The sequence below is a fragment of the Crocuta crocuta genome, unplaced genomic scaffold (assembly GCF_008692635.1).
Source record: "Crocuta crocuta isolate KB4526 unplaced genomic scaffold, BGI_CrCroc_1.0 scaffold28, whole genome shotgun sequence".
In the NCBI taxonomy this organism is placed as follows: domain Eukaryota; kingdom Metazoa; phylum Chordata; class Mammalia; order Carnivora; family Hyaenidae; genus Crocuta; species Crocuta crocuta.
The window spans coordinates 1,092,554-1,112,248 of record NW_027533256.1 but is presented as its reverse complement, the minus strand read 5'-3'; the positions used below and the strand labels follow the sequence as shown (position 1 = coordinate 1,112,248).

General features: G+C 45.3%; 1 protein-coding gene across 2 annotated transcripts in view; it reads left to right on the top strand.

Annotated features, from left to right (window-relative positions):
• The window catches only part of POLR3A (RNA polymerase III subunit A), a 48,358-nt gene that overhangs the window by 477 nt on the left and 28,186 nt on the right, over nt 1-19,695 (top strand). For both annotated transcript variants that reach the window (XM_077746375.1, XM_077746374.1), the window contains exons 2-11: nt 2,359-2,494; nt 2,728-2,865; nt 3,714-3,885; nt 4,352-4,506; nt 10,551-10,790; nt 10,899-11,061; nt 11,229-11,365; nt 12,715-12,818; nt 13,454-13,595; nt 16,289-16,429. In XM_077746375.1, coding sequence (XP_077602501.1) covers nt 2,359-2,494; nt 2,728-2,865; nt 3,714-3,885; nt 4,352-4,506; nt 10,551-10,790; nt 10,899-11,061; nt 11,229-11,365; nt 12,715-12,818; nt 13,454-13,595; nt 16,289-16,429 — 1,528 coding nt within the window. The remainder of the gene's footprint in view (nt 1-2,358; nt 2,495-2,727; nt 2,866-3,713; nt 3,886-4,351; nt 4,507-10,550; nt 10,791-10,898; nt 11,062-11,228; nt 11,366-12,714; nt 12,819-13,453; nt 13,596-16,288; nt 16,430-19,695) is intronic.

Genomic DNA, 19,695 nt, shown 5'->3' with positions numbered 1-19,695 from the left:
CGCGGGGGGGGGGGGGGAGGACTGCAGGCCAGGGGTGGCCCCTGGGCTTTGAGCAGAGAAGGTGGGGATGGGACGTGAGCCTTGGGCCTAAGCACGAGTCCTCTCGAGGTCAAACGATGACCCCTTTGTTTCGGCGAATCTTTTGCCACCGCAGCGTGGGGAACAATCTGGGGCGGGGAGAGTGTCTAATTTTGGATTTACTGCAAAGCATCTCACACGAGGCAATGCCAGCTAGAAAGCTGTATGGGTGAGGGGTGGCAGTTCCAGAAATGAGGCTGTCTTCTGCGCCTTCTCCTTCAGAACTTATTTATCAGGCCATAGCCTCTCCTTACAGCTTCCAGTGGGAAAATGAACCGGTTGTTTTTGCAGCAGATGCTTACTGAGGAGGGTATCCGGTGCTAGACCCAGCGATAGGCATTAGGGATAGGGCCTGAGTCAGACCTTACCACCTAGTGTAGTTGAAGAGGGTAGACAAGTGAACCTTGGCAAGTACAAGTGTAGGGATAGGGGTTCTGAGAGTACCTAGTGAGAAAGCATTGGAATGCCAACCAGATAAGGAACACACTGGAGGGAGAAAGCGGTGATGAGAAGGAAGCAGGAGATCTGAAGCTGTGTTCCAGAATCACCAGGCAGTAAAACCTTCGAAGCGTTTTAAGCAGGAGAGTGTCTTGATAAGAGTTCTTCTTCTGGAAGATCTCTTTGATTCTTGGGGGGACGTTGGGGGGGAGGCACAGAGGAAGATCTTGAAGACCACTGCAGGGGTCCAGGCAGGGGATCATGATGACCTGCATGAGGGTGGTAGAGTCCTTGGAGAGATGTGGATTTCAGAGGGGTTTAGGATGTAAAAGTGACAGGATTGTTAGGGATGAAGGAAGGGAGAAGTGAGATGGAGACAGAATGTCTTGCCTGGGCAGCTGGTAGATGGTTGCCATTGATGGGGAACAAGTATCTGACTTGGAGGAATCCTAGAGAAAGTGGTCTTACCATATTCACCCTGGCCCCTCATACCCACCCCAAAAACACACCTGATTCAGATGTAATCTGTTCTCACAAAGCAGGCTGCTAGACTCTGTTAAGATGCAAGTTAGGTGTCTGAGACTTTAGTTTAAAACCTAGCAGCTTTCTTCTGCACCAGCATTTAAATTCTCTACCAGAGTTCCCAAGCCCAACGTGACCTGACTCCTGTACACCTCACTGATTTCGCCCCGTACCATCAGTTTTCTGTGCTCCATCATACTGGGTTGGTTCATTGGGTTCTTGAATGCCAAGTTTGTGCTGGCTCTGAGGCCCTTGCCCTAGTTATTCTCTACTAAAAATACTGGATCTCTGTCTTACATCTGGCTACCTCTTGCTCAGAATTCAGCTTAAATGTCAACTTTACAGAGGCTTCCTGACCCCACAGCACAGTTTTCTCAGACTCTGTCTACCGCTTCACATCATTTTCAGTCTCCGCGTCAATTCACTTTTGTGTCTGTATTAGCTTGTCTGTCTTGCCCACCCTGAACTGCGAGCTCCCTGTTGGCAGAGACCTTGTCTGTCTCATCTAATCTGTATCCTCAGCCTGGCACAGAGTTAAATCCCCAGTTTGTTGGTCAGATAATTGAAGGAAGAGATTTGGGAAAGAAAGTGTTGGGTTCTCTTTTGGGTGTGTCGAGTTTGAGGTGCCTGTACAGGTGTGCAGAAGAGGCGTCTATACCGTCTCCAGCTGAGTAATTGGCAGCTGGCCTAGAGGTGGACGTTAGACAGACATTAACATGTATGCCAGTGACAGTCATGCAAGAGGAATGTGTAGAATAAAAAGGAGACTTGCATTGCTACATGAGGAGAGATAATATTTAAGGGATGGCAGTAGAAAAAGCAACCACAAAAAAGACATAAGAAGAAACAGGTGGCATGAATGAGGCCGAGGCACTCAAAGAGTAGGTGGTGTCACCAAGGCCAAGAGAGGAAAATATTTCAAGATGAAGGGAAGACGGAGTTAACGTCCAGCACTGCAGAGCAGTCAAATGAGAATATTCTCATGGGATTCAGCAGGAAGCATCATTCATTTGATAGTAAGAAGGGAAATTATTTCAGTAGGACGAAGGGATGCTTATCAAGGGAAAATGGGAGAGACTGAATGTATTTCATAACAGAGTAGTGAGTGTAGACAGTTGGAAGGGTAAGGTTTATTGTGGCAGGTCACTCTGTAATAGCCGTTTTGGGTAAGTGTTTTAATGTAATTGTTCCTCTCTCTCGTTGTTGTTGCTTTTAATTAAGTAAGCTCCATGCGCTACTCACAATCCCAAGATCAAGAGTCTCAGTGCTCTGCCGACCAAGACAGGCAGGTGCCCCAACTCCCCTTTCTTTTTATTCCAGAAGCCACATCTGTTTTGGAATGAAGTCACCCGAGGAGATGCGCCAGCAGGCGCACATCCAGGTTGTGAGCAAGAACCTGTACAGCCAGGACAACAACCACGCCCCCTTGCTGTACGGTGTGCTGGACCACAGGATGGTAAGGCCCTGCCCCTTCCCGCCTCCGTGTGCGGTGGCATGTGCCCCTGAAACTGATGACCTGCCAGACTGGAAGAAGCAAGAGCTTCTCTCCATTTCCCTTGTTCCCTGCACATCTCGGGGTCTCCAGCCCTCGGTCAGTCACTTTCCCAAGTGATTCTGACTTGAAGGCACCTGGTCCCCCCTTCCTGTGCACTGATCTCTGTTAATGATTGCATGTGCTTTTATCCAAAGGGTACCAGTGAGAAGGACCGTCCTTGCGAGACCTGCGGGAAGAACTTGGCCGACTGTCTGGGGCACTACGGCTACATTGACTTGGAGTTGCCATGCTTCCACGTGGGCTACTTCAGAGCGGTTATCGGCATCTTACAGGTAGGCACAGAGGTGGTCGTTTTCAGGGTGTAAACTTAACTACTGCTCAGGTCAGGGATACATGTGGGGAGAATTTTTATATCATAATGTAATATTGCATCTTGCATGAAGTTGCATAGGATTCTTTATTCTTGCTTTCCCTTGAGTGGGTAGTAGATACCACGTAAAAAATAAGCTTGGGCACCTGGGTGGCTCAGTCAGTTAAGGGTCCGACTCTTGATCTCCACTCAAGTCATGATCTCACGGTTCATGGGTTCAAACCCCACATCGAGCTTCATGCTAATGACACAGAGTCTGCTTGGAATTTTCTCTCTGCTCCTCCACTGCTTCCTCTCTCTGTCTCTCTCTCAAAATAAACTTGTAAAACACAATTTTCTTTAACATTTTATTTATTTTTGAGAGAGAGAGAGACACAGTATGAGTGGGGGAGAGGCTGAGAGAGAGAGAGACCCAGAATCTGAAGCAGGCTCCAGGCTCTGAGCTCTCAGCACAGAGCCCGATGCAGGCTTGAACCCACGAACCATAAGACCATGACCTGAGCCGAAGTCAGACACTTAACTGACTAAGCCACCCAGGGCACCCCATAAGTAAACTTAAAAGAAAAAGAAAAAGAAAAAAACATAAATTAAGCAGTATAGAACAGCATAAAATTTAAAAATCAGCAAAAATCCTGCCAGCCAGCTCAGACTATAGTTAGCATTCTGGTGAACACGGGCCACCTCTCTGTACATATCTCTGGGCGTGTCGCTTAGTTCAAGTGTCCTGGGTGAGAGGTCAGGATACCTTTTTCTTCCCCAAGAAAAGACTTTCTCATCTCTCATCCTTTCCTCTGTTTTAATTTTTAAAAGATGATCTGTAAAACCTGCTGCCACATCATGCTGTCCCAGGAGGAGAAGAAGCAGTTTCTGGATTATCTGAAGAGACCCGGCCTGACCTACCTCCAGAAACGTGGACTGAAGAAGAAAATCTCTGATAAGTGCCGGAAGAAAAACATCTGCCATTACTGTGGTGCTTTTAATGGTGAGGGGAGCATAGAAAAGCCTTAGTGACAGTCCTTTCCATTCTCTCTGGTCCATTTAACTTATTAGTTTCATGGAATGTTGGGAAGTCAGGTTTTTTTCTTGTACACTAGGCGTTAGCGCCTAGCAATAGACGCCCTGTGAGCAAATGCATTTTCAGTGATTTCGTTCACCAGACTGCAGCCTCAGGCCAGGCCTACGCAAGTATGTCATCTTTCTTTCTTTTTTTTTTTAATGTTTATTTTTGAGAGACTGAGCCTGAGCAGGGGAGGGGCGAGAGAGGGAGACACAGAATCCAAAGCATGCTCTAGGCTCTGAGCTGTCAGCACAGAGCCCGATGCAGGGCTCGAACCCACTAACTGTGAGACCATGACCTGAGCCGAAGTCAGACGCTTAACCGACTGAGCCACCTAGGCGCCCCACGTATGTCATTTTCCCAACCTTGGTAAATAAATTTTCTCTTACAGGTACTGTAAAGAAATGTGGATTGCTAAAGATAATTCATGAGAAATACAAGACAAACAAAAAAGTGGTGGATCCCATCGTATCAAATTTCCTTCAGTCTTTTGAAACAGCCATTGAGCATAACAAAGAAGTAGAACCGCTGCTTGGAAGGGCACAGGTGAGCCTGAAATCACATGTCTGCCTCCCCCTGCATCACATGCACCCATTCCCACCCTGTCCCTGTCTTTGATAGACCCGTCTTCCGAAATGAGAAGTCCTATTAAGTTAGATCTCTAGGACTACTTCATGAAAAGTGTTTATCCTACAGTATGTTTAACGTAGACTGATCGTGTAACTAACGCACTTTTAATTGTGCAGGCAACATAGCACAGTTTGATCGTAGGAGATTGTTGAATTACAGCTGTATAGAGGATACCCTGAGAGAGTCTGTGTCTCACATGGGTACTGAGGTCTAAGAAATTGTAGGTAACTCCTCTTTCTTTCCTTGGTGCAGGCTTAACTAGTAGAACTTTATGAAGGATCCTGTTCTGGCTCCCTTTGATTTCAATTAGTACTGAATCCACACAGTACCATCTAGAATTGGTAGTATACAAAACTAACAAATTACTTGAGTGGCTAATGAGTACCCAATTCTGTCCATCATATGGGGAGTGTCAGGAACAGCAAGACAGTGGGTTGCTGTCACTGACCCCACCATTTAGATGTGTCACAAGCAGGTAGTTTGAAAAGATACCTGACATCCTGGGCCAGGGTGCTGACCATCACCTGAGTGACAGAGACCAGAAAGGCAGTGGGGAAGGAGGAGGAACATGTTACTTTGGACTTGGTTGGGAAAGACTAAGGGAAGGTGTGGTTTATTCTGGTCTTTAAATGTGAGTAGGGTTTAGAGTCCAGGGTAGTGAGCCCAGCACGTCCAGGCGGCCATGTCTCAGCTGATTCTGAGGCTGAGGCTCTGAAAGACTGGAGAGTGCTAATGAAAGCACCTTGCCTTCGGGGACTGCCGTTAGGGACAGGCCCTGTTCCGTGCTCTTCACATGGACGGCCTCCTGTTTAATCCTCAGCAGCGCCTGAGACAGCCCTGCCCGAGGTGATAAAGGGGACTCTAGCCGCAGCAGCTGGGGTGCTGGAGAAAAGACACAAGAGCTTGGTGTGGAGCGCGTCCTGCTCCAGGGGCATGGTGCCGTCAGAGGCTTTGAGGTGGTGAAGGGTTCATGGTGAAAAAGTGACAGAGTTGTAGGAGAGCCTGGTGCTCCTCACAAGACCCAATTACCAGAGAGAAGGGGCAGGTCACAGGTTAGGAGAAAGCAGTCACGATCATGTATCTGACAAAGGGTGTGTGTCTGCAGAAATATTTGTACAAGAATGTTCATTGCAACTTTATTTAATAAAAGCCAAAATTGGAAACAGCCCACCTGTCAGCGGGAGCATGGCTAATTGTCATCCATCCACATGATGGAATACTGTGCTGTAATGAAAGAAGTGAACTCAAGACACACAACCTGGCCAAAGGTCAGAACGTGTAGAGAACGAGAAACTGTATACCAGAGAGTACACAGTGCATGATTCCGCATAGATCAAGTCAACAATAGACCAGACTGATCTGTGGGGATTGACATCAGGAGAGCAGTTACCCCTGGGGTGAGAGCTTGGTACTGACGAAAAAGAGGTAACAGAATCCTGGGGTGCTTAGGTGGTTCAGTTGGTTAAGCGTCCAGCTTCGGCTTAGGTCATGGTTCATGAATTTGAGCCCCACATGGGGCTCTCTGCCGTCAGTGCAGAGCCTGCTTCAGATCCTCTGTCCCCCCTACCCCTCTCTGGATCTCATGTGCTCACTCACACTCTCAAAAGTAAAAATTTTTTTGAAAAGTATCAAGGTCCTTTTATGGAGAGAGAAAAATATTCTGTATCTTGATCTGAAGGCTAGTGTGTGTCTGGTATATACATGTAAAAATGTGTCGACCTCTTTAGAATTTGTGGAGTTTAGTATATGTGAATTATTGGGGGAACAGAGTGGATACAAAGAAAGCAGACCCTGAGCTTGGTGGTGATACAGGAGCCAGAGGCCAGAGTCCCTGCATGAAGTAAGAACAGACAGGGAACAAACCGGTTGACAATCAGATCAGCCACTGAGGAGATGGGTGGGCGAGGGAGCCGCCAGAGGGGAGTGAGTGTGTGCGCAGATATCTGGGAAATGGGAGTGTTCCTGGAAACATGGAGGGAGTGGATGGGAAGTTGATCCAGGCAGAAATGTCTTCAAAGGCAGTAAGTGAAGCTGGTGCAGAGGAAGTGCAGGCAAGCTGAGGGGGATGACCTTGCCCTCCTTCGTACAGCCTGGTGGCTGGGCAGAAGGCTTTCAGAAGCCTGGCGAGCAGCCTTGCTCGTGAGCACAGGGGGTGCCCGGGCTTTCCTGGAGGCTCCTGACTTCCAGGGTACCTGTGCACTCACTCTGCTGCTACCGAATTGGCATCCTGGACGCTCCACCACTGCCCCCTGCCGGCTTTCTGCCTGGGATTGGTGACCGGGCCCTGCTCCACACACTCAACCGTAGAAGGGAGTAGCCCAATTCTCCTGTACAGTCTGTGAGGCATCCTGTTTAGGAAAGGCTTCTAAATGACTCCACCCTGGAGAGAACCCCTCCTGTTTAAGGATCTAGAGAATCAAGCTTGGCTCTCTGGGTATTCCCCCGCTGCTGCCACCTCCCTGAGTATCTCTCTATCTCTGCCCCACTCTACTCAGATGATGTCCTAGAGGTGGTTTAGGACAGTGGTGAAGAGCTTTGGCTTTGGGGCCAGACCCAAGGTCAGAGCCCAGCCCTGCTGCTTGTTTTTCTGTGACTTTAGACACGTGACCCAACCTGGACTTGAGTTTTCTCAACTCTAAGCAGGGATTACAACAGTATCTGCTTTAAGGCTATTGTGAGGATCAAGAGAGGAATTCCAGATCAAGTGCTTAGCAGAGTGCCTAATGCATAGCAGGTGCTTAGACTGTGTTATCCAGTTGCCGTAGTTAGCACTGCTGCCGACAGTATCATGGTAATAATGACGGGTGCCCAGCTGGCTCAGCCAGAACATGTGACTCTTGATCTCAGGGTCATGAGTTTGAGCCCCACGTCGAATGTAGAAATTACTACAAATAAACTTTAAAAATAAATAAATAAAAGCAATCTTCTCTAGTGCATCTGTATGATTCAATTTATGATGATAAAGGTATTTTATTTTATTATTATTATTTTTTTAATGTTTTATTTATTTCCAGGAGAGAGAGACAGCGTGAGCAGGGGAGGGTCAGAGAGAGAGGGAGTCACAGACCGAAACAGGCTCCAGGCTCTGAGCTGGCAGTCAGCACAGAGCCCGACGCGGGGCTCGAACCCGCGAACCGCGAGATCATGACCTAAGCGAAAGTCGGACACTTAACCGACTAAGCCACCCAGGCGCCCCGATGATAAAGTTATTTTAAAAAAAGACAGACATGGTGAAGATTGATGAGGTTTCCTTCCCTCCATGTGTAGGCTCAGACTCTGTCCTTTCAGCTTTACTCAGCCTGTTCTCTCCCCCTCTTCACCAGAGTCTCCCTTCCCTTGGTTTCTTCCCTGCATCCTGGCACATCTCTGCTCTCCGGACCCTTTGACCTCACCCTTTCCTCAACCACACACCCATTGTCTGTGTTTCCTATAACACCTGTGTTCCATCTTCCATTTCCGTTGGCTTTTCCTTAAGTGTGGTCTGTAACGAGGTCTGTTTTTTCTGAGGCCCTGTTTGATGCCATTCACAGTGCTTGGACAGTGGTGGGGTCTCCAGACACCATTAGCTCATCCTGCCTTTTTTTTTTTTTTTTTTTTAAGTTTATTTATCTTGAAAGAGTGTATGTGCACTGGGTGAGGAACACCGAGAGAAGGGGAGAGAAAATCCCACACAGGCTCCATGCTATCAGTGCAGAGCCCAATGTGGGGCTCAATCTTACAAACCAAGCCATGAGGTCATGCCCTGAGCTGAAATCAAGAGCCAGACACTTAACGGACTGAGCCACACAGGCGCCCCTCATCCTGGTTCTTACACCAGCTGTGGAAGGAAGAAGGGGGCGAAACAGAAATTCATCATTTGCCTGATTCTGAATGGCCCTTCCTCAGAATGGACCCCTCAGTCACCTAAGTGAACAAAGCATCAGTGAGTTACTTTTACTTTTTGTGGAGAAGGGCCTTGCTCAGCCAGGTGAGGGTATTGCCCTGAAGCTCATTAAACTCAAGATGGTCGGCGTCCTGACATGTTTACCTATACATTTAATCTCCAGAAACATGGAACCCCGTATGTGTTTTTTGGGTAGCATAGCATCCTTGAGTTGATGGAGACCATACAGCAGTGGTTCTTGACCTTTCCTGGGTCAAAGACCTCTTTAGGAATTGAACAAAAACTCTGGACTCTTATCTCCAGAAGATTAGTGTATATCTACTACCCATTTTTTGTTTTGAATTTGTTTTCATTTTTTAGAGTATGCAAGCCGGGAGCAGGGGCAGAGGGGGAAAGAAAATCTTTTTTTGTGTTGGGGAGAGAGAGTACCCTCAAGCAGGAGAGAGGGGCAGAAGGAGAGAAAGAGAGAGAGAGGGAGAGGGAGAGAGGATCTTAAGTAGGCTCTATACTAGGCATGGAGCCTGACATGGGAATCGCTCCCACGAGTCTGGGATCATGACCTGAGCTGAAATCATGAGTCAAGTCGGACGCTCAACCAACTGAGGCACCCCAGGTGCCTCATCCATCCAGTCCCAGTTTTCATGTAAATCCATGGGTTGGTGGACCTGCAGGTAAGAGTTTGTCCATAGATGACATCAGTCTTGCCTCCCCACCAGGTAGAAGTGCTTTCCCCAATGTCTCCGGCAGACTGAGCAACGTGCGGTGCTCTCTTCGCCACCACCCCAGGCGGCCCACACTCCACCGGGGAGCCCTAGCTGTTGGGATATTCTGCCTCGGATCAAACTGTCTCTCAAGCGGTCCCCAGCTTCTATTTGCTGGTGCATTACGATAAGTCAGGCCCACTTCCGTGTGTCCCTTGGGAGACGTTGTTATGTGACTCTTGCCAGTCTTCCTGCATTGTGGATGTCCGTGATGCCCTTGTCTAGCGTGACTCTGGCACTTCAGGTGACGTCCGGCCTTCATCCTGTTCCTAGAACTCTTAGTGTTGGATTTCCTCTGACTACTTCAGGTGGCCGTGAGGTGCTCGTTGCTGGAAGACAGGGAAGTCTGTGGCAGGTACCAGACTACAAAACTTCAGGCAGGACTCCTTCCCCCAGCTCCACTGCCATCTCCAGGGCAGGACCACGCAAACTCCCTCTTGTGACACTGTTTTAAGGGCAGTGGCTGTTCAAACACTTCTTCTTAACTCTGCTCCCTATTTCATTAAGTTACGCCTAGCAAGTTCTGATTGTAACGTGTGTTCTTGGTCACACAGTCTCTCATCCCAAGAAAACGTAATAAGTGGCAACAAGACACAAGCTGACCATTCTTAACTTTAGCGGTTGGGTATCTCTGATCATTTGTATAGTTCTTCTGTTCTGAGTAAATTGTTGTAGCATAGCACCTCTATTAAATGAAGTTAGTACAAAGGCAATATAAGTTCACTGCAGAAAATTCAATTGTAAACGAAGATTGATTATAATTCAATTCACTTGCAGACAGTACTCTTAACACCTTGCTAAATGTACATTTCCTCTTTCCTGTGCAGATGTACATTTCCCCACAAAATGAGATCATATTATACACTCACTTTTCTTCATCTACCGGCGTTTCATGAACACCTTCCATGACAGTAGCTACATTTCTGTAATGTCGGGGTTTTTTAATGGCTTCATGGTTGCTTACAGATGGATATACCTTGATTCTGTCTAGCCAGCAGCCTATCAGGGAGTCGCAAACTCTTCACCATTAACGGCTGTACTCAACATCCCTATAGCCAAATCTTTTTTTATTTCTAAAGTCACACCCTTTGGAATAATTATGAGAAGTGGAATTACTGGCTTTAAATAATTGGAATAAAAGGCGTACACATGTTTAGGGCTCTGCCAGCATAGCGTGTTACCAACAGAAATCTCTGCCCATGTTTGTACTTACTCTGAGTTTGGTGGGTTGGGTAGAGCACTCGGAGAAGGAAACCCTTGCCCCGGCCGTGGGAAGTTAACATGTATCTCCATTCTTCCTTTCCTGCTCTCCATAGGAAAACTTGAATCCCTTAGTAGTTCTGAACCTATTTAAACGGATCCCGGCTGAAGATGTCCCTCTACTTCTGATGAACCCAGAAGCTGGGAAGCCCTCTGATTTGATCCTCACACGACTTTTAGTGCCCCCTTTGTGCATCAGACCCTCCGTTGTGAGTGATTTGAAGTCTGGCACCAATGAAGATGATCTGACAATGAAATTGACAGAAATCATTTTCCTAAATGATGTCATTAAAAAGGTCAGTATTTCCAAGCCCTAGGTTTAGGGGTGTATCTATGTAAACCCTTTTCATCAAGAGAGTCAAATTGACCTGGGATCATTTCTTCTTTTTTCTGCTCACTTTTAGCATCGCATATCAGGAGCTAAGACCCAGATGATCATGGAAGACTGGGACTTCCTGCAGCTGCAGTGTGCCCTCTACATTAACAGTGAGCTCTCAGGCATCCCCCTCAACATGGCGCCCAAGAAATGGACCAGAGGTTTTGTCCAGCGCCTAAAGGGAAAACAGGGTATGTTTCCGACAAGACATGCAGGAGACAGTCTTCTGCCTTTATTGCCCTTTTTTGGATTGTTTCCAGTTTATCTAGTTGGAATTTTCTTGTTTGTGGTCACACTCTATCCCCAAACAGCACACATTTGTGCCGCAGAGACCTATAACCTATTTTTATTGATTTAGGTCGATTTAGAGGCAACCTTTCAGGAAAGAGAGTGGATTTTTCTGGCAGAACAGTCATCTCACCTGACCCCAACCTCAGGATTGATGAAGTAGCCGTGCCAGTTCATGTGGCCAAAATTCTTACTTTTCCTGAGAAGGTAAGTACCATTCAGCCGCTTGATTCTATATTTTGACTCCAGTCTTTTACATTATGTTTTGAGATTCAAAAAGGTAGATAGTTTGACAATAAACTATTTGTAAAAAAAAAAAATGGTAGATAGTTGCAAAATCCCCAGGTGTGTGTGAGTATGTGTTATCTTCCAGTTTGATGCATATACCACCACACGTAGCATCTGCAACACACACAAACACAGATGTGTCTGCCTTTGTGCGTATATATTCATGTTTACATTAGACATCTCTTCCACAACTTATTTTTCCAAGTAGTATGGTCTTTGACCTCTTCCTGTGTTGATTCTTACGTCTTGTTTTAAAGTAACTAAATGATAGGGGCGCCTGGGTGACTCAGTCGGTTAAGCAACCAACTTTGGCTCAGGTCATGATCTTGTGGTTCGTGGGTTCGAGCCCTGTGTCAGGCTCTGTGCTGACAGCTCAGAGCATGGAGCCTGCTTTGGATTCTGTGTCTCCCACTCTCTGTGCCCCTCCCCTGCTTGCATTGTCTCTTGCTCGCTCTCTCTCCAAAATTAATGAAAATTTTAAAAAATAATAAAGTAACTAAATGATAAACACCATGCCCAGTTAATTTCCTTGGGATAGATTATTAATTTTAAAGGCTTAACAACCATTGAGTCAAATATCTGGGGTGTTTTAAGGCTATTGAGGCATAGCCAGAAAGGCTGCCCCACTTTACACTTAAGTCACACTTACTGTAAATATAAAATGCTCTTTACAGTAATTGAGGTATAGAAAATGCAAGTCCTGATAAGAGGAACGTATTGACTTCGGGTTTTCTTTTGAGATTCATAATCAGCCCAGATCATGGAAGCTTCTGGTAAAGCTTGTGTAAAGTGTCCTCAGTTGATTTACTGATGATCCAGAGCTTCCTTCTCTGAGATGGTGTTCCACTAGACTATTGTCCAAGAGGTTGTGGGACACGATGCTGCAGACCAGTCTTAACAGTGCTAGTGCCACAACTTTTAAACCTTGGGAGCCCACAGTAAATCATTGCTAGTGAAGTTGCCAGCTGTTCATAGAATGTGCTGGAAGGTCTCTACAGCTGAGTCCAACCCACTCATTTTACTAATGGGGAAACCAAAGGCCAGAAAGGACTTGGCCGTTTCACCCTGCCAGTGGTAAGTTCAGACTGGAACCGGGGTCCTGTGTGCCAATCTGCTGTGGTCTTTAAACCCAAAACCCTAGACACCAGGTGGTAAACAAGTCGCCTCTCTTTCTCCTGGAGTCACCTAAGGAAGGTAAAGATTGAGACGCCATTCGGTATAGCGTGCTAGCTAACAGTCTTTCCTTGTGTCTTTTCACGGTTGCGCAGGTGAACAAAGCAAACATCAACTTTTTGAGGAAACTGGTTCGAAATGGCCCTGAGGTTCACCCAGGAGCCAATTTCATTCAGCAGAGACACACGCAGATGAAAAGGTAATGCTGCCTCAATCTAGCTGTACATAACGACCTTCTGATGACAGAGGTCACCATATTCAGCCACAGAATGTGGTCCAGTATCCGGCATTTGTGACATTTTAGTCTGTGGAAAATACTATTTAAGTTGCAGTGAGTCTAGATATGTCATTTGCTGTGCTTGCTCGTTGCATATACACAAAATGTCCGTTTGTTCCCTCGCATTTAATGTTGTACCTAGGAAGATGGAACGCATGGGGTTAGGCAAGCCGGTCATTTTCTGCATCACGTGGGGTCTCTGGGTTACTCGGCTGTACTCACAACCCCGGGGGTGCTTGTTTGGCCAGCTCCAACTCCTCACTGATCCCTGGTGCCTTTTGATCTCCTGAGATAAAACATATCAGCAGGGTGTATGGGAGAAGCTAACTTATTACTGCATTTCTGTGATTCTGAGACATAATTTTTTTCATACTTTAACATTTATAAAATGAGGACTTCTCTTAACTGTGTCATAGTTTAACCAATGGCCTGCGGAGACAGCTTCGATTCAATGACACGTGATCCATCATTTTAGAGACTGAATCCTGACGTGAGGAGGGAGCATTGTGGTGAGGGAGCTTTGTTCTCACAGATCACGTTTCTTATCACACATGTAGGTTTTTGAAGTACGGGAATAGGGAAAAGATGGCTCAGGAGCTTAAGTATGGGGACATCGTGGAGAGACACCTCATCGATGGAGACGTGGTGCTGTTCAATCGGCAGCCCTCACTGCACAAACTGAGCATCATGGCGCATCTGGTGAGCGGGAGAGTCTACGTTTACTTCCTGCTGGGTGGGAGCCTGCCATGTGTGCATGCGAACTTCCAGACTCCTAAAGTTAAGGTTGCCAGTAATCTGAAATGTTCGTCACTTTTGATTTTTCTCTTCCTTCGCTTTGTAGTTTGAGTGAAACTTTTTACGTTTTAAGCTTCCCTTCAATGTTTCAAATGTTTATAAAATCCACACTCAACAGTAAAACAGAAAGGAACCAATTGAAAATCGCATGCAAGTGACTGGCATGATTTCACTTGCAAACGAAAATATAGACATATATATGTGCGCACAGACTTCTGTAAAACAGATATGGCAGAAAGTTGATTTGGGGGCTAACATGGCTTATTAAGTATGCGACTGAAATGCTTAGGAGATTTTTCGTCACAGCCGCACTCCAACGAAGACCTTGGAGTGTATTTTTTTTAGTGATTTAGTTTTGCAACAATAGCAGTTGCTTTTTCTGAAGATTTAAAATGGAAATGAGGTGCAACTTTAATTCGTTAAATATTCATAAATTCTCCTATTTCCAAACCCACGAGCATTTGCAACAGCATTTAAACAGGCTCTTCAGTTAGTGTTTCTAGATTCACTTCTTCAGTTTACGAACACGCTACACCAGTCTTTTTACTTAAGTGTGAAAATACCAAAGAAGCAGTTTATGACTGGGATTACGATCATGGGGATCTGGGGAGTGATCAAAATCCGTCCCTGTCCAGAAACTTTTGCTTGGCTTTGGGGCATTTTCAAAATAAAATTTTTATTGCTTGAATAATTTCAAATATATACAGAAGTAGCAAGAATACTGTGATGAACTCATGTATCCCCGTTCTCTGTATTGAATAATTTTCCAAGGTTTTGCCACACCTGTTTTCTCTTCCCTTCTCTCTTTGATGACCCCAGATGCCAGGTCTTTTCTCCCTGTGTCATCAGTTCACTTGTGTGAGGGGGACGCCTGGGTGGCTCAGTCAGATAAACAGTGTCTTGTGGGAGACACACACAACCACAGTGCCGTTGTCATGCCACACAGAATGAACACTCACTCCCTGCTGTTGTCTAGCACCCAGCCCATGGGCACGTTTCCCTAAGTGTCTCTCTCAACTCTCTTTTTGCAGCTAGTTTGTCCAAATCAGGGTGTAAAGTCTGCACATTACATTTGGTTGATGCAGGCCTTCAGTCTCTCTTGATCTAGAACAGTATCCCCACAATCCTCATTCTTGTAATTTCAGTGTCATTGTTGAAAAGAACAGGTCATTTGTCCTAAAGAATGTCCCGTGTTGTGTGATTTCTGTGTGTGTGTGCGCGCACACATGCGTTTGTGTCTAAGTGGACCGTGCTAAGAGTGTCTTTATTCTTGTATCCGTCTAAACTGGACAGTACTGGAGGCGGGATCAGATTCAGGCTCCGCTTCTGGCAAAAATGACTCCTCAGTGGCCCTGGCTACTTCTTACCTTATTTCAGGAGGCGCAGATTGTCTGTCTGCCCCCACTCTTTGTTCTGCTGAGAAGGTTAGGCTGGCAGATACTTCAGCCTAGTGCCTCCCTTGAAAGTTTCCTTACCAACCTTTTATCTAAAGGCTTCATCCATGTCCGATTATTGCCAGTGTTATTTCATTGGGGCTGCAAAATGAAGAATTTCTCATTTATCGTGCCTTTCACATTCTATACCTATCATTTTAAAAAAATTTTTTTAATGTTTTATTTATTTTTGAGAGAGAGAGAAAGTGAGTGAGCAGCAGAGGGGCCTAGAGAGGAGACAGAATCCAAAGCAGGCTCCAGCCTTTCAGCTGTCAGCACACAGCCAGACATGCGGCTCGAACTCACCAACCATGAGGTCATGACCTGAACCAAAGTCAGACACTTAACCAACTGAGCCACCTGGGCACCCCTCCATACCTATCATTTTTATAACGAAGAGTCTGTTCTTTTTAACTACAGTTATTTGTTTATCCAAATATATAGTGCCTGAAGGAAAGGCAGCATAAATGCCTGATTCACGTTCTTTATTGTCAGTTTTAAGGAAAAAGTTGGTGCTCAGTTTCCTTCAAGGTCAGCTTGGGGTTTGTTTGTTTTTTTTTGTCTGTTTTTGCTTTCTCTTTTTTCAGTGTCCTTAAAAACCCATGGGTTTTTAAATGCAAGAGACTCTTTAAATATAGAGAACAAACTGAGGGTTGCTGGTGGGGTGTTGGGTGGGGGGGATGGGCTAAATGGGAGATGGGCATTGAGGAGGGCACTTGATGGAATGAACACTGGGTGTTTTATGTAAGTGATGAATCACTAAATTCTATTCCTGAAATCATTATTACACTATACATTAACTAATTTGAATTTAAATTTAAAAAAATAATTTAAAAACCATGGGTTTTTATTTAGTCCTTGTGTGTTAATCAACTTCTGCCATAAACCTTTTTCATCTCCAGCTTTGACATCATTGGCCAGTGGGAGGCCCTTCACGTGGCTCTTAACATTGGTGCTTGCCTCCTGTTAAAACAAACTCATTGCAGTGTTTTGATCTCATAAAGAATAACTCCACAAGTGACGTGTATCTCTTGACAAAACATACTAGGATTTTACTTTCTTAATCTAAGTTTGCAAGGAAGCCATTTATTAATGTTTTGAAACCATGAAGACTTTGGATAAATGGCTAAGCCCCTCTCCTATTCTGTTTTTTGTATTCCACAGGCCAAGGTCAAGCCCCACCGGACCTTCAGATTTAACGAGTGTGTCTGTACACCCTACAATGCAGATTTCGATGGTGATGAGATGAACCTTCACCTTCCTCAAACAGAAGAGGCTAAAGCAGAGGCCCTTGTTCTCATGGGGGTATGTAGGGTGGCGTAGCCCCACTTCTGTATAACAGCTTGACGGAGGGGAAGGGGAGGGGGTGTCCGTGATAGGTGAGGAGCTGAGAGGAGTAAGTGTCTTCGGGCCTGTAATACACGTTTCTAAGGTAAAGGACATACGTGAGAAACAGCCAGGAAAAGATAATACGGGGGCCTAGCGGTAGCATGACTGCTGGGCGTCAAGGGCAAAGCAGAGGTTCTGCAGAAGTAGATTTTTTGGTAGCTGAAAAATCTTTAAGTACCAATACATTTTATTGAAAACTTGCCTGCAGTATATTACATACTTCTTTGCCGTCTAAAGGTCACAAGAAGCCAAATCATTATAGAATGACCCTTACCATGCAGTAAAGGGGAGCCCCGTAGGTGGCAGGAAAGTCTAGTGAAGAGTCCCACAGATGCCTGCTCTCCAGGACCGTAGGGCGGGCTCTCCTTGTTGTGCTGCGTGGATCGCCCGCCCACGAACCCAGCCGTAGCACAGTGCTGCGCAGGGCTCGGCCCTCCTGCACTTACCAAGCCCCAGACTGTGGAGTGTTTAGAGGCTAGGTGTTTTTTGTTTGTTTGTTTTTAATGTTTCTTTATTTTTGAGAGGAAGACAGAGCACGAGTGGGATCGGGGCAGAGAGAGAGGGAGACACAGAGTCCGAAGGTTTCCTTTTCCCCAGTGTTCTGGTTTTCTGTGTTATGAATGAGTGTATCTGCGGTTGTTAGTGTTCCTACCTCCAAAATGCTTCTCACCGTTTCTGATACGGTGCTTTTCATCTGTCTTGACGTAGGATGTTAGTATCGATTCTAAAGCGAAGGCTATTAAGTTCTGTGAGATCTATTAAAGTACATGAGGATTTGGTGGGGGCAGGAAGGAGGGCGCACATTCATGGCCCTTGCCTCGGTTTTTCATGCCTAAAGCCGACATGTGTTTTCTGGTCAACTAAAGTATTTGACGTATTACATATTTTGTACACACACTTAATGCTAAGAGTTTCGTGTAGGTAATTTCAGGTTTTTTAGGACATTGATTTCTTACTCAAACATTTTAGCATAATGGAGTTATTTAAATAAGATGAGGTTTTTATACGTCACAACTTCTCTTTTTTCTTTCTTTCCACCTCTTTTGTTGTTGTTTGTTTATTTTGAGAGAGAAAGAGCGGAGGTGGGGGGGGGGCATCGAGAGAGGGAAGAGAGAGAATCCCAAGCAGGCTCCACCCTCAGCATGGAGCTCAACATAGGGCTCGATTTCACAACCATGAGATCATGACCTGAGCCAAAATCTCAACCGAGCCACCTAGGCACCCCTATCTCCATCTCTGTTTGTTCCTTATCCATGAATTTAGATGGTCATATTCACAGTTTATAGTAGCCTCGGTTTTCCTTTTTTCTACTTAACATATTATAAATGCCCTCCTTTGTTGTAAAGTCTTCCTAATTATTGATTATAATAGCTTCACAGTATTTCACTAGCTTAGCACACCATGATTCACCTACTTCTGCTGAAACTTTAGGGTTTGTGAGGACAAATCCCTTAAGGACCATCTTTGTGCATTTGGAGCCTTTCAAGTTATTTCTTCAGACTCCTCAGCCTTTTAAAATGATTTGGTTGATGCTTAATGAGCACCTACTGTATGCCGCCAAGTACTCTCCTAGAAGCACAACACAGAAGAAAAAGTCAAACTTCTTGCTTTTATCCTTATTCAAATGGGAAGAGGTGGAGAATAAACCAATATAAAATAGGTCACATGGTGGCAAGTGCTGAGAAGAAAAGAATCAATCACAACAAGGAGGAAAGAAAATGAGAGGGGTCCTGTTTCATAGAGGATGGTCTGGGAGGGCCACTAGAATGACACCACTTGAGGCAAGTTCTGAAAGAAGATGATGAGCAGCGTGACTGTCAGCAGAAGATCATGCAGAGGACCAGCAGGTGCAAAGACCCTGTGGTGTGATCATACAAGGGAGAACAAGAGGCTAGCCTGATTCCTCCTGAGCCTCAGTAGCAGCTGTGATGGGTGCTCTGTTCTGTACTGGGAGATAGCAAGAGAGAAGACGATGGAGGGCAGGTGGCCGTGAACGAGCTCCACACTCGCACACACATCAGATGGTGCACTGACCAGTGCACTCATTCTTTCTGACCTTGTACTCTTATTCTAGTAAACTCTCCAGAGAAATAACTAGAGTTGCAAAATCACTTGTAATGATAAAACATGAGAAACAGGCAGTGTCAACCAAAAAAAAAAAAGTTGGATTAAATTACATCACATTCGTACCACAAAATCCTGCATGCTCTTAAAAATGATGATGTAGCATTGTTAGTATAAAAGCTACTTATGATTTATTTTTTAGTTTCAAAAGCAGGCTGTGTGTAAGACATGATCTTATTTCGTTTGGTAAATAGATGTTTCCGTGATTGTAAAAATGCTTACAGCCAGAAGTTGGGGAGACATATACCAAAATCTTATAACCACAGCTCTTTTGGTTTGGTGATTCCATGCAGAGATGTTTTTTGGATTCTGGGTGTTTTTTTGTTTTCTGTTTTGGTTTTACTTTTTTTACTTCTCTATATTTTTAGATTTTCTGTAAAGAACATACTATTTTTGCAACAAAAAGTAATGATTAGAATGTTGCTAGTGGTCTCAGCGATACAGCTAGTTGCTAGAGATAATGGCCTATAGCCAACCACTTGGACTTCAGCCTTGAGTTCGGTACTCAGGATCCATTTTGTTATAATACCATAGATCATTGGTTAAAATGACAGCAATAAAACACAGGCTCCGAGGCTAGGATGGAAGATCTTTGTTACCATCAGGACAAATCCCCTCAATTACATGTAAGAAAATTATCATCTAACTGTATCAACTCAGCAGTTCTGTCTCAATGGGTAGGGCTCTAGCCTGAGTGTAGTCCCAAATTACTGGGGAGACTTTCACAAAATATACAAATCCCAGCTTCACACGCCCAGCGCCCAGACCACTCCCCATCCCATCCCAGAGAGATTCTTGAAAACAAGCATGAACAGTTAGTTATCTTCCAGCCCTGATTGGAGGATCAGTGTTCTGTGCATGTTCACAAGAAGGCAGGAACAGGTCTCTGCCTTTGAGGGCCTTTTACCCCAGGTAAGGTTGCCCAGACAACCCACAAATAACATGAGCATCGCCACATCACAACTTGAACAAATTTATATGTCCGTTATCTCCCAACAACAACAGAATTCAAACAAATGGCACCCTGATGTACAGAATCTTCTTTAAATTTGTCCGTT